The sequence below is a fragment of the Sturnira hondurensis genome, unplaced genomic scaffold (assembly GCF_014824575.4).
Source record: "Sturnira hondurensis isolate 20B ecotype Veracruz unplaced genomic scaffold, ASM1482457v3 Scaffold0005252, whole genome shotgun sequence".
In the NCBI taxonomy this organism is placed as follows: Eukaryota; Metazoa; Chordata; class Mammalia; order Chiroptera; family Phyllostomidae; genus Sturnira; species Sturnira hondurensis.
Window position 1 is genome coordinate 1,492,183 of NW_028077883.1, and position 18,653 is coordinate 1,510,835.

An 18,653-nucleotide genomic window follows, 5' to 3' on the forward strand; every position below is an offset into this window, starting at 1 on the left:
ACCGATTACTCCAAGCTACGCTCTCAAATTGCCATATCGTTATTATAATTAGAACCACATTGGGGCTTATCTGTGCGAATATCCCAACTTCAGGCCCAAACTGCTGATGTGGCTTTAATGTGGATTGGGGCAAGGAAATAAATAGCCTTTATGTCTGTAAACTTAACAGCTATCTTGTGGTTCCTCGACACATTATGCTGAGGCTGTAGAAGTTTTTTCTTATCAGTTTTCCAAAGCAAACCAGTTAATTCCGATGTTAGAAACAATTCAGTTTTAAAATCAGTTTTAACAGCATACATGTGTTCATGTTGAAAATGAGGTAAGTAAACACATTTTTGTAGATCAATAATTTTGCTGTGAAATATAAGTACATGGTTAACAGTTATCTATCTGTCTATCTATCTATATATATATGTATGTATATATATTCTATAATTAGCATCTGTTTGTCTGAAAGAAGATATTGGATAAATGAAGAGCCTCAGGGAATGGGTAATAAGAGTACTCATTTACTTCTTCCCAATCCAATTAGTCTGTTTTAGGCTTCGTTCCTATTCAAATCTTAAACTTCTTTTCGGAAGCTGCCAGGGTCTCTGAGCATCGTGATGGAGAATAGGGTATGAACTATGACAGATGTTTTCACCTTCTTGAAGCAGGGGACGTTAATGAAATGCTGTTTAACTCAGGTTATTCTGATGTTGATCCTATGCTCTACCTTGCATAAATGATGCTGAATTGCAGTTAGACTCCCACATAAATTGCCTACTAATTTATTTACTTAATAGAGGAATGTCCTTACTCATAAGCATAGTGATACTTGAAGAGCAGCTCAGGGTATGGATTTGTGATTTTGTTTATGACTTTTATGTAAATCTCTCAAACTTTTGAGGTCATCTTCCATGTTAGAGTCTCTAGGTATTAAATCACCTTTTTCTTACTTATTTTTCACTTTTTAAAACTTGCTTTTTCCTAATATCTAAAGTCTACCTTTTATTATATTCAATATTTTTTTCATTTACTATCATGAATATCTGTGATTAACACCCAAGATTTGCATCATTCCACATTAACAACCAGTTTTCTGCTCCTAAGATGAAATCCAGAAACTACGTAAGTTTGAATAGATCAAATGGTCAATAAAGTAAGCAGTAAATTCCTCCAACACTCTTGTATTGGAATTATTAATAGTGCAGCGGTAAGAAACTGGACTCCATCAACTCCCAGCTGTTAATGTTGGCCTCACCATTTAGGCTGTATGGACTTGTCCACTTTATGATTTTTAATATGCAGATATAAAATGAAGCCTCACTTACAAAGTACTTAAAATAGAGCTACTGCATTAAAGGGGGGATTCTATAATGACAGCTCCAGATCATATTCTTTTTTTAAAATGTTTTATTTATGTATTTGTTTTATTTATTTATTTATTTATTTATTTATTTTGAGAGAGAGGGGAAGGAAGGAGAAAGAGAGAGACAAACATGAATGTGTGGTTGCCTCTCACATGGCCCCCACTGGGGACCTGGCCTGCAACCAGGGCATGTGCCCTGACCAAGAATCAAATCGAAGACCCTTTGGTTCCCAGGCTGGTGCTCAATCCACTGAGCCCCATCAGCCAGAGCCAGATCATATTTTATTAATTTAAAAAAATCTATTTTACTCTTTATCATCTCTGTGATTATTGCATCTTACAGTGGACACATTTCAAAACCACTGCAGCCAAGCAGCAGTTATAACACTGTTGTCATGGATGGTACATGTGAATTTTATTGTTATTCCTGGTAGCGTTAGTGACCCCATGATATTTCTGCCCCAAACAGACAAACAAAAACAACAAAGGACTATTTGAGGAAGGAAAGAAACCTGTTCTCAATCGCTTGCTTAAACTTCCCACTGATCCCTTCCGGTGCCACTAGGAATGCAGCAGCATCCAAACTCAGAGAATGGTGCCCTGAAAGGAACCCCTGACAACAACAGGGGAGCAGTTTTTTAGGAGAAATCTCGCATCAGCACCAGTTTTGATGCCACAGAGATAATACAGTGTAGGAGAATGCAAACTTTAATGAGTGTGAGTTAAACAATGACAAAGAAGTTGAACTGTGAACAGAAAGAAGTTTTAGGAGCCCTGGCTGGTGCAGCTCAGTGAATTGAGTGCGGGCCTGTGAACCACATGATCGCAGTTCTATTCCCAGTCAGGACACATGCCTGGGTTGCAGGCCAGTTCCCAGCAGGGGACGCATGAGAGGCAACCGTACATTGATGTTTCTCTCCCTCTTTCCTTCCCCTCCCCTCTAAAGATAAATAAAATCTTTTAAAAAAAAAGAAAGAAATTTTAGGAGTAGCTTCCCTTTTCGTGCATGCAGAAGAATGACATAGTTCTTAGAAGTGATGTAAATAAGTCATACAAAGCTATTTCAATAACCATACAATAAAAATTAGAGTTGATTTTAAAAGCATTTTATTATAGTTTGTTTTGCAGCCATTTCTCTTTCTATGGGACACATGTAGTGATGGCATACATACCTCACAGGCAGTGACATCTTAGGTTTGAAGAAAAACTGCGTTGCCATTGCTGCATAGTTTTTCCAGTAATGCTATGGAAGATCAGTGGTCATTAATTTATTTTAAAACCCCATTTCTAATCACCCTACGGGCTAATACATTAAAATAAGCAGCACCGTAAACACTGGAATTAAGACTTTCTATTTGGGGGATACCATTTGAAAATACACTGGGTTTTCTCCATCCACAGAGTCCTAATGCCCATGTTTATCCTGGTCAGCAATCACACAGGCTTCATCTGTACTTCATTTTCAGCTTCTCTGGAGAACAGTGGCCTCTCTTTTTGAGATCCTCCATAGTCCTCCCTAAACAGATTGCATGTACACCACATAGTTTAATTTTTAAGCAAGACTACGCTAAATGAAGTAAGATTAATATGCACTTTACCTTCCTAGCAATGTGCTTCTTATATGCTGTGTGCTAATAAGTAACAAGTATCATTGTTAATTTCAGAACACAGAGAATGATAATATTTCTTTTGGCACTGTATCTAATCTGCTAACATTGTTCATTTTTATAGGTGGAACTCACTGTCCAAATACAAGTGCTTTGCAAGAGGTGCGCAGCTGTAACGAGCATCCCTGTACTGTATATCACTGGCAAACTGGCCTGTGGGGCCAGTGCATTGAGGACACCTCATTGTCGTCCTTCAACACAACCACAGCTTGGAACAGGGAGGCCTCTTGCTCTGTTGGCATGCAGACAAGAAAAGTCATCTGTGTGCGGGTCAATGTGGGCCAAGTGGGACCCAAAAAGTAAGGGCTTTAGAATGTCATCAGTAAATCCTATGGCCAGCCACGCAGGGGATTGGCAGGCTTCACTTGCCTCATGAAATGGAACGTGGTGATGCTTGTCGTATCTGTCCTCAAGAGTAAGATTTGTTTGTTTTGAATGTCAATCACTGATAAAGTTTTAACAGCTTCAGAGTCTTGTGCCTGGGATTCATAAATTCTGTGGAAATCTTTCTCTGTGATACCTACTTTCAGTTTTATAGTAGCACTTTCTGCTTTTATAGTCAGGCCGTAAAAGAAGTGCTTGCTTTAGGCCTGGCTGATCAATAATGACAGAATGCAAAGTCCTAGCCGTGTTAGGTTGTTCACGACTGCTTTGATTCCCATAGGCTATAGAGATAGCCAATCCAGTTTAACTGGGCAGTAGCCTTCTATGGTCTGCCTTTCATTTCTGCTAGAAAATACTACATCAAAAATACCAAGGCTGAACTTATTGCATCTTTTAATCATTAAATGAATAAGCCTTGGGGTAGGATGAATGTTACGATAAATAGAAAAACTATTAGCATCTTGCTGTGGCTATGAATAGTGTAATAACAAGGCAAACAGTTTGCAAAAAGGGAGAACAAAGAACGAGAGTTAGCTTGTTACTTGTGCCTTGTGAGAAATATAAATTTAAAAAGCCATGGCATACCTGGGCTAACCATTCTTCAACAAAATTAGCAAGTCAATTCTAAAAATACAATCCTTTCAGGGGACAAACTTATTTATCTTCTGAGATTTAGACGACACAGATCTTTTATAATTGAAATGATCTTAGCTGTGTGCAACATTGGAAGTGAAACCAGTCAAGTTTGCATTGGTATGAAAATGGCCTCATAATTTCCAGATACTTGACCAGCTGCTTAAATATTATGGGAGGTCATACGCATTCTACTTAACTGATTCTGGCCTCAGTTTTCAGAGTTTATTGAAAGGATTTAATGGAAAAAATCGTAGTAATGAAGCACTCAATAAATCTTACAAATTGTTACCTTTTCTTATAAATTTGAGATACTTCTTAGTGTTTCAGGGAAATGATAATAATATACCTGATGTATGAAAAAGCCCAGGGGATTAGCAGGAATCTTATGAGTTGGTTTTACTTGGCAAGCATTCCAGACATTAGGGACATTTTGCCCTATACTTTGTATATCAGTTTGAAATTAGGAGACATATTAGAAAGCATATGGCAAACAGAGTTGAGTAAATTGAGGAACTATTTTACATACTTAATATGTAGCCCCAAACCAATATTTTAATGGAAATAGTGCTAAAGCTATGATGAATCTAACAAAGGCAATTAATGTGTAGGGTATTAAAATTCAATAGCAGTAACAGCAGGAGCAGAAATCCCAGGTCCTGGAGGACCCTGGGCCTTGCTGGGGCAAGTACAGAAGTAGAAATACTGCAGAGTGTTCTTACCCGACCAACCTGTCACAGCACAGGGGGGAGGGTTATTCTGCTCAGTTTCTACGAGTCAGTTCAGCTCACTGTGTTCACAGTTACTGGAATCACCTTTCAAATAATGCTATTGATATTTTCCTTACTTATGCAAACTAAAAACTATTTTGCTGGACAATGGATGCACATGTGTACACACGTATGTGTAAAACAGCCTGCTGGGTTAATGACATTAAATCATTCAGCAGGGGTGGTATCCTGAAGCCCACATTGGACCACCACAATAATCCATTAAAATGTGCTTTGCCCTTGCAGCCTTTACGCAGTGACCTGGATACATGGATAGATTTGTTAAATCAAATGGATTTACTTTGCCCTTAAAGGTCTGAAAAGTAAGCAAATGCGGTAAATTCAAAAGAAAATGTTACCGTCCTTATGCCTAAACCCTAGGTTAAATTCCATGAATGCTTTTGCACACTAGGCATTTGAAACAGAAATGCAAATAGAAGCCTTGTTTTAAACTCCTCTTAATAAAACAGATTACTGGGCAATGGTAAAATCAATGTTATTGATCTTATCTATCCTCCAAGTAGCAAATTTCAGCTCCTATCACATCTGTTTAATTTGACCTTGAATAAGATTTGGGAGAAAATCAATTCCTTGATTTAAACCACAAACACTAAATACAAACAGTACAAAAGAGAAAAGAAGCATGTTGACTAAACCAATTGCCTCACCAAAGGAAGTCTGAATTTATTTTATTGGATGTAATCTAGGCTGCATGATTTATCTTCATGCGTTCATTTAATGGCTTTATTGTTAGTAATTTTGTTCTCCGCAGTTAGCCACATATCTTGCTGTGGATATTTCTAAACTAAAACAAAATTTTGAAGGTTGTCAGTGATAGCTTACAGATTATACCAACTTAGGGCTAAAATTTGAAGAGCATGCAATTGAGTAATGCTCTTTCATTATTTAAATTATAAAATGGCCTCATTGAAAAAAGTGTGCTCCCAATAATAATTACTAATCAATAATTTCATAGTTCCAAAGAATTAATAGGATTATATGTGGAGTTTTGCCATATAATGCTTCCTGGCTAAGTGTGAAGGTTAAACTATAATTCCAATGATTTATAGTCTCAAGTATAATGATACTTTAACTTCTGTGATACGCAACTGAATTTCTCTGTCATCCACTGACTTTGAGTAGTCATGGCAAAAAAACCACAAATTTATTCTTAGCATAAACCAGGGAGATTTATTTGTTTTTGAAACGTTGAATCCAATATGTTTTTAAAATTTACTTCTGAATAAACCCCACTGTCATAGAGTGAGAGAGGAAAACATATATTTATATAATGGAATAGAACATAATATTTATGTATGAGATAGACCATATAGATAAATGATTACAATGCAAAATATATAAAAAATGGAGCATTGGCAAAGTGCTATAAAGAAATTATGGGAAAGAGATTAATTATGTTATTTTTCACTCATAATTTCTCTTTCTGAAAACCTGATTAACTTACTTGTTAAAACACAATTTATCTTGACCTACAAAAAAAGTTGGCTTCTCCCATTGGGAATATTTTTAAATCCCATATTTCACGAATTTCCTGTGTTAGTTCATCAACAGTTTTACTGATTGTTTGATTTATTTCTTCAGTGTCTTTCAGCTTATTTGTTAATGATTTCTATGACCTCAAAAGAGTATTTCTTAGGAATCATAACATTAAGTTACCTTTATTTGCATGAATTATGTTATTACATTATGTCATCCTCATACACATCTTCTTTTAACATTAGTGCTCACAGCCAACATTTGACTGCTAGCAATAGTAGAATCGGATTGTAAAGAATGCTGATAAAGGGCTGGGAACCTTAAAAATCACGTAGTAAATACACAATAAATATGGCAGTATATTTAAAACATATACATCAGCTCTGTAAAACTTTCTTTTAGGGAGTGAAAACCTTATGCAATGTAAGCCATTTCGATATTTTGTCATTGTTTTTCTTTTGTGTTCCTAATAAATAATATATTTTGCTTTATTTTTAAAGTTACAATTTAGTTGATTTTACCATAATTTATGTCAGGAACACAGTGTTTTATTTTTCTTTAAATTAGTAATTGACTATTCTTGTTGTATTTTTATGTTTCATAAAGTATTATAACTTATTAAAATAGTTAAAATTCCATAAATTGAAACTAGGAATATAATGGAAGAAAAAAGGACATTAAATGAAAGTAAGAATACAGCAAAAATTGCTTATCATAATGACCTATACACTTTTATTATCTTATTACTTATTGAATGAAATATATAGCTTTAAATACAACTTTGTTTTTGAGCATATACTATGTATAAAATATACTCTATTATAAATTTGTTATAACATTTTATAAAAATAAAATATAGAGCCCTGGCTGGCGTAGCTCAGTGGATTGAGCGCGGGCCTGTGAACCAGACGATTGCGGTTCGATTCCCAGTCAGGGCACATGCCTGGGTTGCAGGCTGGTTCCTTGCAGGCTAACTACCAGCAGGGGACGCACAAAAGGCAACCATACATTGATGTTTCTCTCCCTCTCTCCTTTCCCTCTAAAGATAAATAAATAAATAAAATCTTAAAAAAATATATAGAATAACTTGAAAATTTATAATCAGCAATAAGCCTAGTTAGCCACACAAAGATGTAAAATTAGGTCCTTAAATTGACAATTTGAATTCACACAAGTTTTTTTAAAGTATGGTATAAAATACAAATTTACTAATGGAGTGATTATTATAAGGGAATAATCTATAATTACACATTTGTGCTAGATAACACCATTACTGTTATTAAAACTATACATCCTGTTTTGAGAAGCTTGACTGAGGTCCAGTTTGGAAGGATTAAATTGTATAGTTCTTGTCAAAAGCAAAGCTCCTGAAAGTTAAATGGCACAGACTGGTGACTATTTAGCAATTCTAGAAATGAACATTCTAACCAGAGTTACCTGGTTTCCAGGATTAATACAGAAGCCTCGTAATTTCCGTTTGCTTTTCCCAGGTGTCCTGAAAGCCTTCGGCCTGAAACAGTGAGGCCCTGCCTGCTTCCTTGTAGGAAGGACTGTGCCGTGACCCCATACAGTGACTGGACGCCATGCCCCTCCTCATGTAAAGAAGGTATGGTCTGCAGAGTTCTGGAGACTGTTCCCCTAGAAACCACTCACCAGTACCTCCACTGCTTCTGATGAGCAACGTCTGTGATTCTTGCATGGGACTGTGTGATTCTGGTTCAGCATGAATGCCACAAAATTTCAGTTTCCTTCTAGAAAACAGTAAACCTTTAGAGTACCAAATGAATGGGCGTTATGCCAAAACTGACTTAAAACTTTATGACATTCATCAAAGTGAAAGGATTCTAGACGTTACTATGTTAACAATGTTTCCTTCAACAGTAATTATAGAAGAATATGTAGTGTGGCCTTAGGTATCTCCAAAAGAGTGTCCAGTGACCTTATCAGTGCTCATAGCTTCCAACCTACTTAATAGCAAGAAATGGCTCCAGATTCACTACAGGTTCAATTGTGCAAACCCCAGGATTGGAACAAAGGAAAGGGGGAAATGGCCAAACTCTTCCTCTGCCAACTCCTAATGTGCCATGAGGCATTTACAAGACGAGGATTTTTTCTCGTTTGTTTTTTTTTTCCTTTTATTATTCACAGACAAAGACTCTTTAGTATCGTGACAGATACTTTGATAATTCTTTACCCTCAAGGAGAGGGTCCCTTCTCATCATTGCTAGAAAGATACCAACGTTCTACATCTGACACATGCACTAATTAAGCACATTTTCTCTTTCTGTCACAAATGTCACTGTCTCCTATCTTTTATTTTACTCTCACAACAAGGATAACTTTTTCCTTAAATTTCTTTCATGCTTTTATTTTATTTTTGATTCTTGGCCATTAACCAGAGATATCCAATTAAGAATCAACTTCTAGTTTAACACTTAAGTTACCACAAATACTTAAGTCTTTAAGATGCTATAGGAGATTGTATATTTAATACCATATTTTTTATAGCATAATTGCTATTTCATGTAGTTAAAACATGAGGTCCTTTTTATCCTTTTTCTAGTTTAAGTACCACTGAAATATCAAATGAAATTAAATTACAAAGAGACCAAGAATTTAAAAAAATGATTTTAAAAGTCTTTTAAGCATCTAAAAAAACTTTTTGGACAAAAGAAGTTGGTATTAACTATTTTTAAAAATGCTTATTGCATTAATATTACTAACAAAGCAATCTCATCTTCAAAAATTTTTCTAGCTTTTTCCTCTTTATCCCTTTATTTTCTTAAAAACCTAAACATATGCTATTCTTTGGCTTAGGTATAATCAGCAATAGAGTTATACTTTCAAATAGGTTAATATTTCTATGGTAATTGTTAGTTATTCATTGCTACAATAAAAAAGTTTATTACATTAAATTAATATTCTTGGAAATTTCATTCTTGATATTTTTATGTTTGATGTTTTGTATTATCATGAGATAAGTTTATTCACTATTAATCCTATAACATATGCAGTTACATTTATAACCATGTGGTTAATAATCTAACACAAGTTTAACATTTTTATGTAAATTTTCTGAAAGTAGGGAAAAACCTTTGCTTTTCTTATATTGGGTATTTCCTTGTATTGAGTAAAGTATTACAATAAAAGTTGCTTGGTCTAAAGTATTTCAAGGAAATAAAGAAAAAAAAGTTCAAAATCTTTCATTAAATTGACTCTCAGTCATTCATCAAAATCAGAAACCAGGTAAAACTTTCCCATTTATTTAGACCTTCATTTGAAAATAATTTAGAATATTGGACTGTATCCAGGATTAGGAACAGAAAGAACCTAAGGGGAGGGAAGGGAAACACCATTATGAGGGTAAATATTAGGGGAAATCTTGTTGAAAAGAAAGTAGAATAGATCTTTTTGAAAGAGGGAACACATAAGAGAATCCCGAGTAAGGGTCAAGGCATCAGGAAAGTCTTAGATGACCCCAAGGAAGAGGTGTTGTTCAAGAACTGAGTGACAACCAGTCCACTGGAAGTTAGAGGGTATAGGGGAAAGTCAAGATGTGAAATTGGAAAGAAGAATGGAGGCCAGTTATGGAAGGCCAAATTAGACATATACAGAGGGACACAATTTTTAGTTGTTGAACATAGAAATGAGTAAAAGTTGTTATGGTAGAATGCAATGAGTGGACTTTGAATTAGCATTTCTGGTATACACACCCACTTGGGCCACGTAGCAGACTTGTGACCTTAGTCAGATACCTAAGCTCACAAGCCTTAGTCATTACATTTGTGACTCGTTTTATGATGCAAATGAGATAAAGTTCTCTATGCTTGATGACCCATGGTCCAATTTATGTATTACTTATTGTCTAGTCTGTAGTGATTATAAGTTCCTATAGTAAAGGCATTAAACACTGCATATGGTCAGTATCTAGTAAATGCTTTGATTTGACATGCTGAAAGCAGTATTTCTTATAAGGCTTATGGATCAGTTTGGGAAAAGTATTTAGACAATGATGAAGAAAAACTAGTATACATTTCTGATTATTATTTATTGAGGATCTTCTGATGAATTATTTTTAAATGGTTTATATCATACTCATGTATATTATTTTAGCGAATCCTTAACTTTTTTATTCTACAAAAATTTTTCAAGTAACTATAATGTTCCAGGAACAATATTAAATATAAAGGCTATAGCAGTAAACAAAGAAACCAATGTCCCTGCTCTCAGGAACCTTATATTCTGGCTGTTCAAGACAGTCAAGGCATTTAATGATTTTTCTGATTTCTCAATGAGTCTGGAGGATCAAGGGTGCAGGGGACTTGAAGAAAGAGAAGAAGATGTGACATAATTGTGGAAAGTGCAAAGATGGGCAAGCTTATAATCTGTACTAGAGTTTCTAGGCAACAGGGAGTCCCCACTGAGTCAGGTCTTTAAAAAGGGATTTCTCAACACAGGTGCCAGAGTTTCTCCAACCATGGAGAAACTTCAGCTGCCTGAGTATAGGGAAGTATAGGAAAAGTATTGATTTTGATTAAAGTTAGGACTTTTGCAGGGAAGTACAAGAAAAGGAGAGAGAAACAGGGAGTCAAAAGTGTTTTCAAGGGATTATTTCTAGGTCCTTTCAAGGGAGAAGTGATACAGGAATTGGATTGGCCATTTTAATTGATTTGAAGAATTTTAGTAAGATGAGAACTAAAGTAAGTGAATTGAAGAAGAAGGAACCAGAAAGTAAAATGTTTAAAGATGAGAGTGTGCAGGTCCTGGTGATAATAACATCAGAGGATGAACTGCAGAGCTAGTAATGGATATGCAGTGCAGGAGAAAGTCAGTGGAGGTGAGGAAGTACAGTAATTCGGCGTACAGTGCCTTGGACACAATAAGCACGTGGATGACAAGCCGCCAAAGAGACGACAGGGCTAGATCAAGAGAAAGGGTCGCAGTAAGGGAAATCCTGAAGTCAGTTGATATTAATGTGTCAGTTGATAACTGCTATAAAGTGGATAGTTAATGATAAAATTAATGGCAGGAGCTTCAGAGGCAATGGAGATTTTTAAAGGGAAAGGGAACAAGAAGGCTGGGAAATGGCTAGGTAGAGTCAGCTTCCACTGCAAAGAATGTGAAGGAAATTGTCTAAGAAAAGATACCAAATAAAAAAAAAAAACATGAGATCCAGTGGGTACAGTGGTGGAAGGATTAGAGGGTGGGAAAAATGAGAAATTGAAAATTGGGGTATGCACATAGATAGTACTGTGGATTCAGGTGATGATGAAAGACATTTGCTGTAGAGTGTGCTAGTTCCTTGTGAGTAATGGGCAAGTGAGGTGTAGGGGGTCTCTTGCGGGTGGGCACCTAGCTTCTCTAAATTAAAGTGCATGGTGCCACTATGATACCCTTCTCCCCTAATGATCCTGGGGTGGTGGAGGTCAGGAGTATAAGAACGCTTGCTCAGAAATCTGCTGTCCTGTGAGCAAGAGGCTTTCTGAGAGGCAGGGCTGCGTTTGGTTGACCATGAATCATCTCACCAGGAGCAGGAGATCAGCTCTTGCCTGTTCCGTTTGTCAGCTCTATGCAGATTGAGCCTCCTCTAACAAAAGGCTTTTAGAAACCCTGAATCTAGGCACGCAGACTTAAAAAGAATAACTGTACTTGTGTATTGAGGGAATAAAGGAAGCCTGGGGGTAGGAGAGGGGGTGCTGATGCACAACAGTGCCAAGATGCTTTGTGCACTGGGAGAAGCCTGTTCTGTTTTGCCTGTAAACTGCTCTAACAGAGAATAAGGATACAATGATGTTATAGAAAACTAGCCTTTTGTTGTAAGGAACATAAACCAATGATATGTGGTTAGTTTTTCATTATGTGGTATGAAATGGGAATGGCCTGAGTTTTACTGGAATTACACTGACTTCCACGCACAATTAAAAAATGCAAAACAAAGTGGAATGTTCAAGGATAGATAACAGCAACAGAAAATTAATGCAGGGGTAGGGTGGGGTTTTTTTAATTTAATTTTGCAAGTGATGTCTAAAATTTATAATGAAATAAAGAAAGTGTGGAGCTAAATTCCTTTTAAAAATCAATTTAAAGAGGTAAAATTATGCTTCAGTGTTACAGAAAATGCAACAGAATAGCTTGGCATTCCATCAGGAACAAAAAGAGTTATTTGAAATGTTATTCAGCCCTTTCTCAAGATACATCTTGAAAAATCAATGCCGATAAAGATCAGTATTGAGTAGAGAGTAGTTTAATCCTTAAACCAGTGCACTGGTTAACTTTTTTCAGATTTTCATTAATTTTACAAAGGGTGTTTTTTAAAGAGAGGAATCATGTATGTATGTACATTATTTGTAACTCTGATCTTTAAATAACCAATACTTTTGATCAAATAATGCATTCAGCTGCTCAAATTCTATGTACTCCTTTTTTTCACAGTACATTTATTGAGTTGAGAGCTAGAAAGGATATTGCAGAGCTATCTATCTATTGTACCTTGATGCCCTCAAGGAGTGCTACCCAAGAATTACCCCAAAGATAAAAAATACCTTTACATTTGGCTTCTTGCAGAAAGCATTTCTAATCTCCTACCACTATTAGGCTCCTCAGGCCTGCTATTCCTCCCACATCCAGCTTAACAGATCTTAGTTTTGCCTGCCCTTTAAATCCTCCCATCAAGTAACTTCTCTAGTGAAATTTATCTTGAATGTTTTAAGATATCTGAAAATTGCTCTGTGTGAGACATTATATACCATCTGAATCTATGTGCCCCATTATCACTTAATGGTTTTCTGAATATATAATCCCTATTTTTTCTGTTCCTATCCTAGATAGGTATTTTCAAGTACAAACACTACAGGAATACTCCTTTATTTTTCCCATGCGCATTATTTCCAATGGACAAAGTGACACCTTATTGTCTATTAATCTTCGGTGCACAGGCTTAGTACCCATGTTTTACTACCATAAAAAAATGGATGGAAAGAAATAGAAGACGTTAATTCAGTTGAGAAGAAATAAAATAAATATGTTTATTCATTCAGCAAATATTTATTAAGTCCTTGCTTGGTGTGACTGTTGTTCTAGGTGCTAAAACACAAAGGTAAATGGAAACAAGATGTGAATATTAACCACATGTAATAAATTGGGTGCAAGTACATGAAGGAAATTATGAAGGTTGTAAGATTCTAGTTCACCAGCTCAAATCATTAGTGAGGAACCTTCCATTTTTCTTTTTTAATGTGTTCCATAGCTCTCCCTTTGCACTTTGATTTAAGAGCTCTCTCACCTGGGTGAGCTCTACAGTGCTGTTTCTTTGAGTGGACACGTAATTTCTTAACTCAGGTCTGAGAAGAAACAAACCTCTTAGTGGGTAGAAACACGGATGCCATGACACTTCCTGTGTAACCCCATTGCACTTCCTCTCTGTGCGTTGTGGCTTTGGAATGTTTCACTTGAATTAGATGACAATCTCCTGTGGGCTGCACAAGGTTAAGGTATTTGAACTTTTTATAGGAATAAATGGATTCCAAGGTGGAATCAGTTGTGGGAGTTCAAAGGAGTTATTGTAGTCTCACATATCAAGTACAAACTTGTGGAGACTGTGATGAGAAGGCACTAGAATATTTCAGAGTTCTACATTAGGTGACATTTTTGCTTTCCAGTCAGTAAAGTAGGAATGAAATGGTAACATTTGATAGCTGCCTCCCAAATCTGAACCACCCTGCCTATGACCTAGATGACATCTAGATAGTTAATGAACTGAAGCTTCAGTCTATAAGGTACCACTGTCAACTGCAGATCCTGGATCTCTTGTTCCTACCTCCATGTCTGCTGTCCCTCTTTGGGTTGAGAAGGGTTAGACTATTATTGACTCCCTGAGAAGCAAAAACCTGCCTTCCTTCCTTCCTTCCTTCCTTCCTTTCCTTTCCTTTCCTTCTTTCCCTCAATGCTAAAGAAATATAAGAATGGTGATTTTGTGTGTCTACTCATTTAAAAAGTTTAATGGCAGCCCTGGCTGGTGTAGCTCAGTGGATTGAGCATGGGCCTGCAAACCACACAATCACGGTTTGATTCCCAGTCAGGGCACATGCCTGGGTTGCAGGCCAGTTCCTAGCAGGGGACTCATGAGAGGCAACCATACATTGATATTTCTCTCCTTCTCTCCTTCCTTTCCCCTCTAAAGATAAATAAATAATTTCTTTAAAGTTTAATAGCAGATCATAAACAAAAGAAAAATAATAGAAATGTAAAAGAAAGATAGAGTAGTAATAGGGAGAAAAAGAGAAAAATTATACTATAAATTCAGAGCTAAGGTAAGCTCCTGCAATGGAGAAGAAAATTAGCTCTGAGAGTCTGGTGAACAAAGCAAAAAATAGAAACACAGTGGATTCTTAACTGATTGTCAGGGGAAACAAAACTTTTCCCAGGTCTAAATTATTGGCGGAATTCATCAGCTGTACCTTAAAATAGGAGTCAGTGGACAATAAAATGGATGGAGACTGCATTAGCAATTGTATTAAAGGTTCTTGAAGTCATTGGCATTTTGGCATTTCTTAGGTCTTTCCTAGATAAATGACATTTAATATGTAAAAGTTGGAGCTGGCATTCAGACTACTACTGTTAAACTAAAAACATTGGTGACAATATTTTCAGATACTTTAGCTCTCTGCCACTTCCTACCTGCAGTCCCTAATTCCCTGCTCCATTACCTGTAGTATTCCAATTATTCACTAAAATAGTTACAATCCTTAATAGTACAGGTTTCCCCCACAATGGGAATAATCCTAGAAAGTTACCAATGAACCCTAGAATCGGAAATTGGGACAAGACATCCAAAGTCATCTATTCTGGTAGATATTAAACCTGGGTATTCATCACAATTCCCTGGCAAGCTTTAAAAAAAGTCAGATTTTCAAACTCAGCTGCCCAAAATTCTGATTTAGTAGTTTAGGGTGTAGGTCAATACATGCTTTTGTTTTTGTCTTTTTAAAGGAATTATCCTATGCAGTCAAGCATTTAGAAATCACTAATCTGATCCACTCTCCCATCTAACACAGGAATCTTCAACGCACATTGCTCAGAGTCGGTTGCCCAGACTACACTGTGGGATACTTTAACTTCATGAGAAAGCATGTTTCATGATTGGAAAGTTCTAATTGTCCAATCATATTTTTCTGCTAACATAACCACTTGAAGAATGTTTTAGTTCATTTCTGGTTAAGCTTTCATTGTTTAGGGCTGCTAACCCTTCTAAATTTTTCTATTCCTATAGTCTTACATATTAAATATTTAATGATCTTGCCAAAAACAATGTAAATGCATCATGGGAACTCCATTAAAATAATTCTTCATGGAATTCTTTTGTGAATGAAATTGTACCATGTGGTTGTTCATTCTAAAGTGTTTGTTGCAAGTTGGAATCTATCTTTTATTAAGGTTGACAAGTCTTTTACATTATCTGTCTCTCATACTAAAAAATTTTGCAAATCTTAGTAATACTGTCCAGCTTATATCTTCATTGTAGATAAATCTCATTTCCTTTGTTTTTTTAACATAATTTGGATTTATTGGGAGTAATTTGGAGTAATTATTGCTATTTCAAATGTTTCTTTAAAAATTCTGTTTCTACAAAATGACTTTCATTTCACTGCTTATGGCCCTGATGTTTGGAATGCAACCTGCGCTGAAGATCTCAGGCTGTTTAACATGAGTAATAAATGACTAGAATAATGTATGAGTTATGCATTCCAAATTAAGTGAATAACAAAGAGAGAAAATTTCACATTAAAACAGGGAATATAGTCTCCTAAGAAGGATTCATTAGATGTGTATGAGTCCCATGTGGTAAGCAGGGCTATGTGAAATGGCAGGAAAATAAACTTAAGGTACAGGAAAAGAAATTAATTAGAACTGTCATATTTCTCAAGGGGAACGAAATATACAAAAGACCAATTACTTTGCAATTGTGCATTAGGAAGGCTAGTTAACTATGGAATTATTTTCTTCTTCACATTTTTAAATATAAATTGATTGAGTTTTCAATATAAGCATTCTTTGGGAGAATTTAGGAAATGATTAGACTAGATGGGGCCTCTCATCCAGGGATGTCAAATCAAGTGTAGCTAGAGGCAATGTAATTTCTCCACACAGGCTGGTCTTTGGAGATTCTTTTATCAGTGCAGAGTACAGAGGTTAAAAAGCTGCCTCATTCTAGGGGATTCTGGAATCAAGAAGCAGTCTCGGCACCGGGTCATCATTCAGCTGCCGGCCAATGGGGGCAGGGACTGCTCGGACCCTCTCTATGAAGAGAAGGCCTGCGAGGCCCCTCAGATGTGCCAAAGCTACAGGTAAGAGAGTTGAAGAAAAAGCAGGTGATGGATGCACTGAGCAAAATACTTCAGGTCCAACCCTGTCTGTCCTGCAGGCTCAGTGGAGTTTGGGATGTTTTGGGCTGAATGTGTGATCTCTTGCCTTTTTGAAAAAGCTGCTCTTCTACTAAAATTATCTCGAGAGACAATTACTTGTATAAATTTCCATGCTGTATTATTAGCTCCAGAAGTTAGGGGAAATTTCTTGTGTTGACATAAACTACAAGGAATGCAGAGAAGTTGTTAATAATTAGGAAACATATGTTTTAGGAAGCAATTTTTTTTCCTTTGAGGAATAACCTAAGCATTCCTCCCTTGGCTCCAAAGAGCTCCTGTGCCCCTTAAAGGCTGGCGTTCTGGCTGCTGAAATGCATCTTTATCTCAAGGAGGCTAGTAAGAAGTTTGTTCTACTCATTTTGGGCCACCTCAAAGAAAATTACGGTTATTGAAGCTATCTGTCATCCTCTTGATAAATATCAGAAGTTTTTCTTCAGAACTATTAAAAGAAATTTCCCAACTGAAGCTTGATGTAGTACACAATTGCAATTCCGACAGCAGATGAAATATTATGGCATCAGTTGATGGAATGTGTGATCACAAAGTAGCAATTTATGGTGAAATTGATGGCAGATTTGCCATTTTAACTTATATTAATCTATATTTAATTCTGAGATGACAAATAGTATAATTGCATGTTTACACTATAAACACTGAGAACTGTTAGATGAAAATGTACTTATTTGATGGATCTGTTTTTGTAAAGTGTATTATAATTGCAGTATTCGAGTTACCCCTACAATGCTAGCGGAAAGAGCACTGTACAAAGGGCTCATCACATGAATGCAGTTTTATAACTTGGGTAGAAAGTATATGTACCTTAATTAAACAAAATGCATCACTCTGGTACCATCTGGTACGTCTGCTGGTAGTCCCAATCATTGAAAAGGCTAAATGCTCTCTGTAGTGTTTGTTTATTCTTACAGAACTTGACCATGACGAACTCTGTATCCACTGCCATAGAGAATATTTTTATATTTAATGCTGCTTATTCCAATGTCTTGGAGATCTAAATTAAATTTAGATAGGACTGAGCAGAGTCAAATCTCTGTTGTCAGTGGTTGAAGTCATGTTGCCATGTCACCCTATCTCTGATTTGCCTGGCATTTTTGCTCCCTCTCCATGAGGTTTCTTTGCTTTTCTTATAGGTGGAAGACACATAAATGGCGCAGGTGCCAATTAGTCCCTTGGAACGTGCAACAGGACAGCCCTGGAGCACAGGAAGGCTGCGGGCCCGGACGACAGGCAAGAGGTGGGAGGCCTCATTCTCTTTCTACAGTCAATTTGCTATTCATTTCTTCAACATTAACTTCACCAGCAGCTTCAGGAGTTTGTGGTTTTGATGCCATGCTTCGCCTACAGAGCAGAGCAGAAGTGACTCTCCTTACCACTTACTCTACCGAACCCCAGAACATGGAGACTTGTCTTTTTAAATTGCGTCCTTTGCTCTTTGACATTAGCCCATAATTTCTCTGCTTGAGTTTTTCCCTCATTGATATGTAAGAAATGTCATAGCCCTTAAGAGTGCTGTGACATAGATGGTACACTGCAGCTTGTGGTTGTTAGCTTTTGGATTGTGGTGTTTCGTGACACTTTTGGCTTATCACCTCAACAAGCAATAAGATCCTGACATCCTTGCCCATCTGCATTACACATGTATATGCATATAATATAATATAACTGGTTAACTTTCTCAGAAATTCTCAGCAATGACATCCATCACATTGCCATGGCTCTCCCTGATTCTCTTCATATGCAGTCCTGATTTTTACGTGCAGATTTATGAACTCAAAACCTACCGTGTGTGGCCTGCAATCTGTCTGCACTGCTAGGGAACATGGAATCCTGCAGAAATGTGTGATGGAAATGTTTCCAGCTTGCAGTATTATCCATTGGGTATTATGAATGATACTGGCATTTGAAACTTTGG

The 18,653-nt window shown here is 36.5% G+C and overlaps 1 protein-coding gene across 2 annotated transcripts in view; it reads left to right on the forward strand.

The window, feature by feature from the left end:
- Window positions 1-18,653, forward strand: part of THSD7A (thrombospondin type 1 domain containing 7A) — a 375,672-nt gene that overhangs the window by 285,641 nt on the left and 71,378 nt on the right. For both annotated transcript variants that reach the window (XM_037046384.1, XM_037046382.1), the window contains exons 8-11: window positions 3,083-3,317; window positions 7,793-7,908; window positions 16,513-16,645; window positions 17,872-17,975. In XM_037046384.1, coding sequence (XP_036902279.1) covers window positions 3,083-3,317; window positions 7,793-7,908; window positions 16,513-16,645; window positions 17,872-17,975 — 588 coding nt within the window. The remainder of the gene's footprint in view (window positions 1-3,082; window positions 3,318-7,792; window positions 7,909-16,512; window positions 16,646-17,871; window positions 17,976-18,653) is intronic.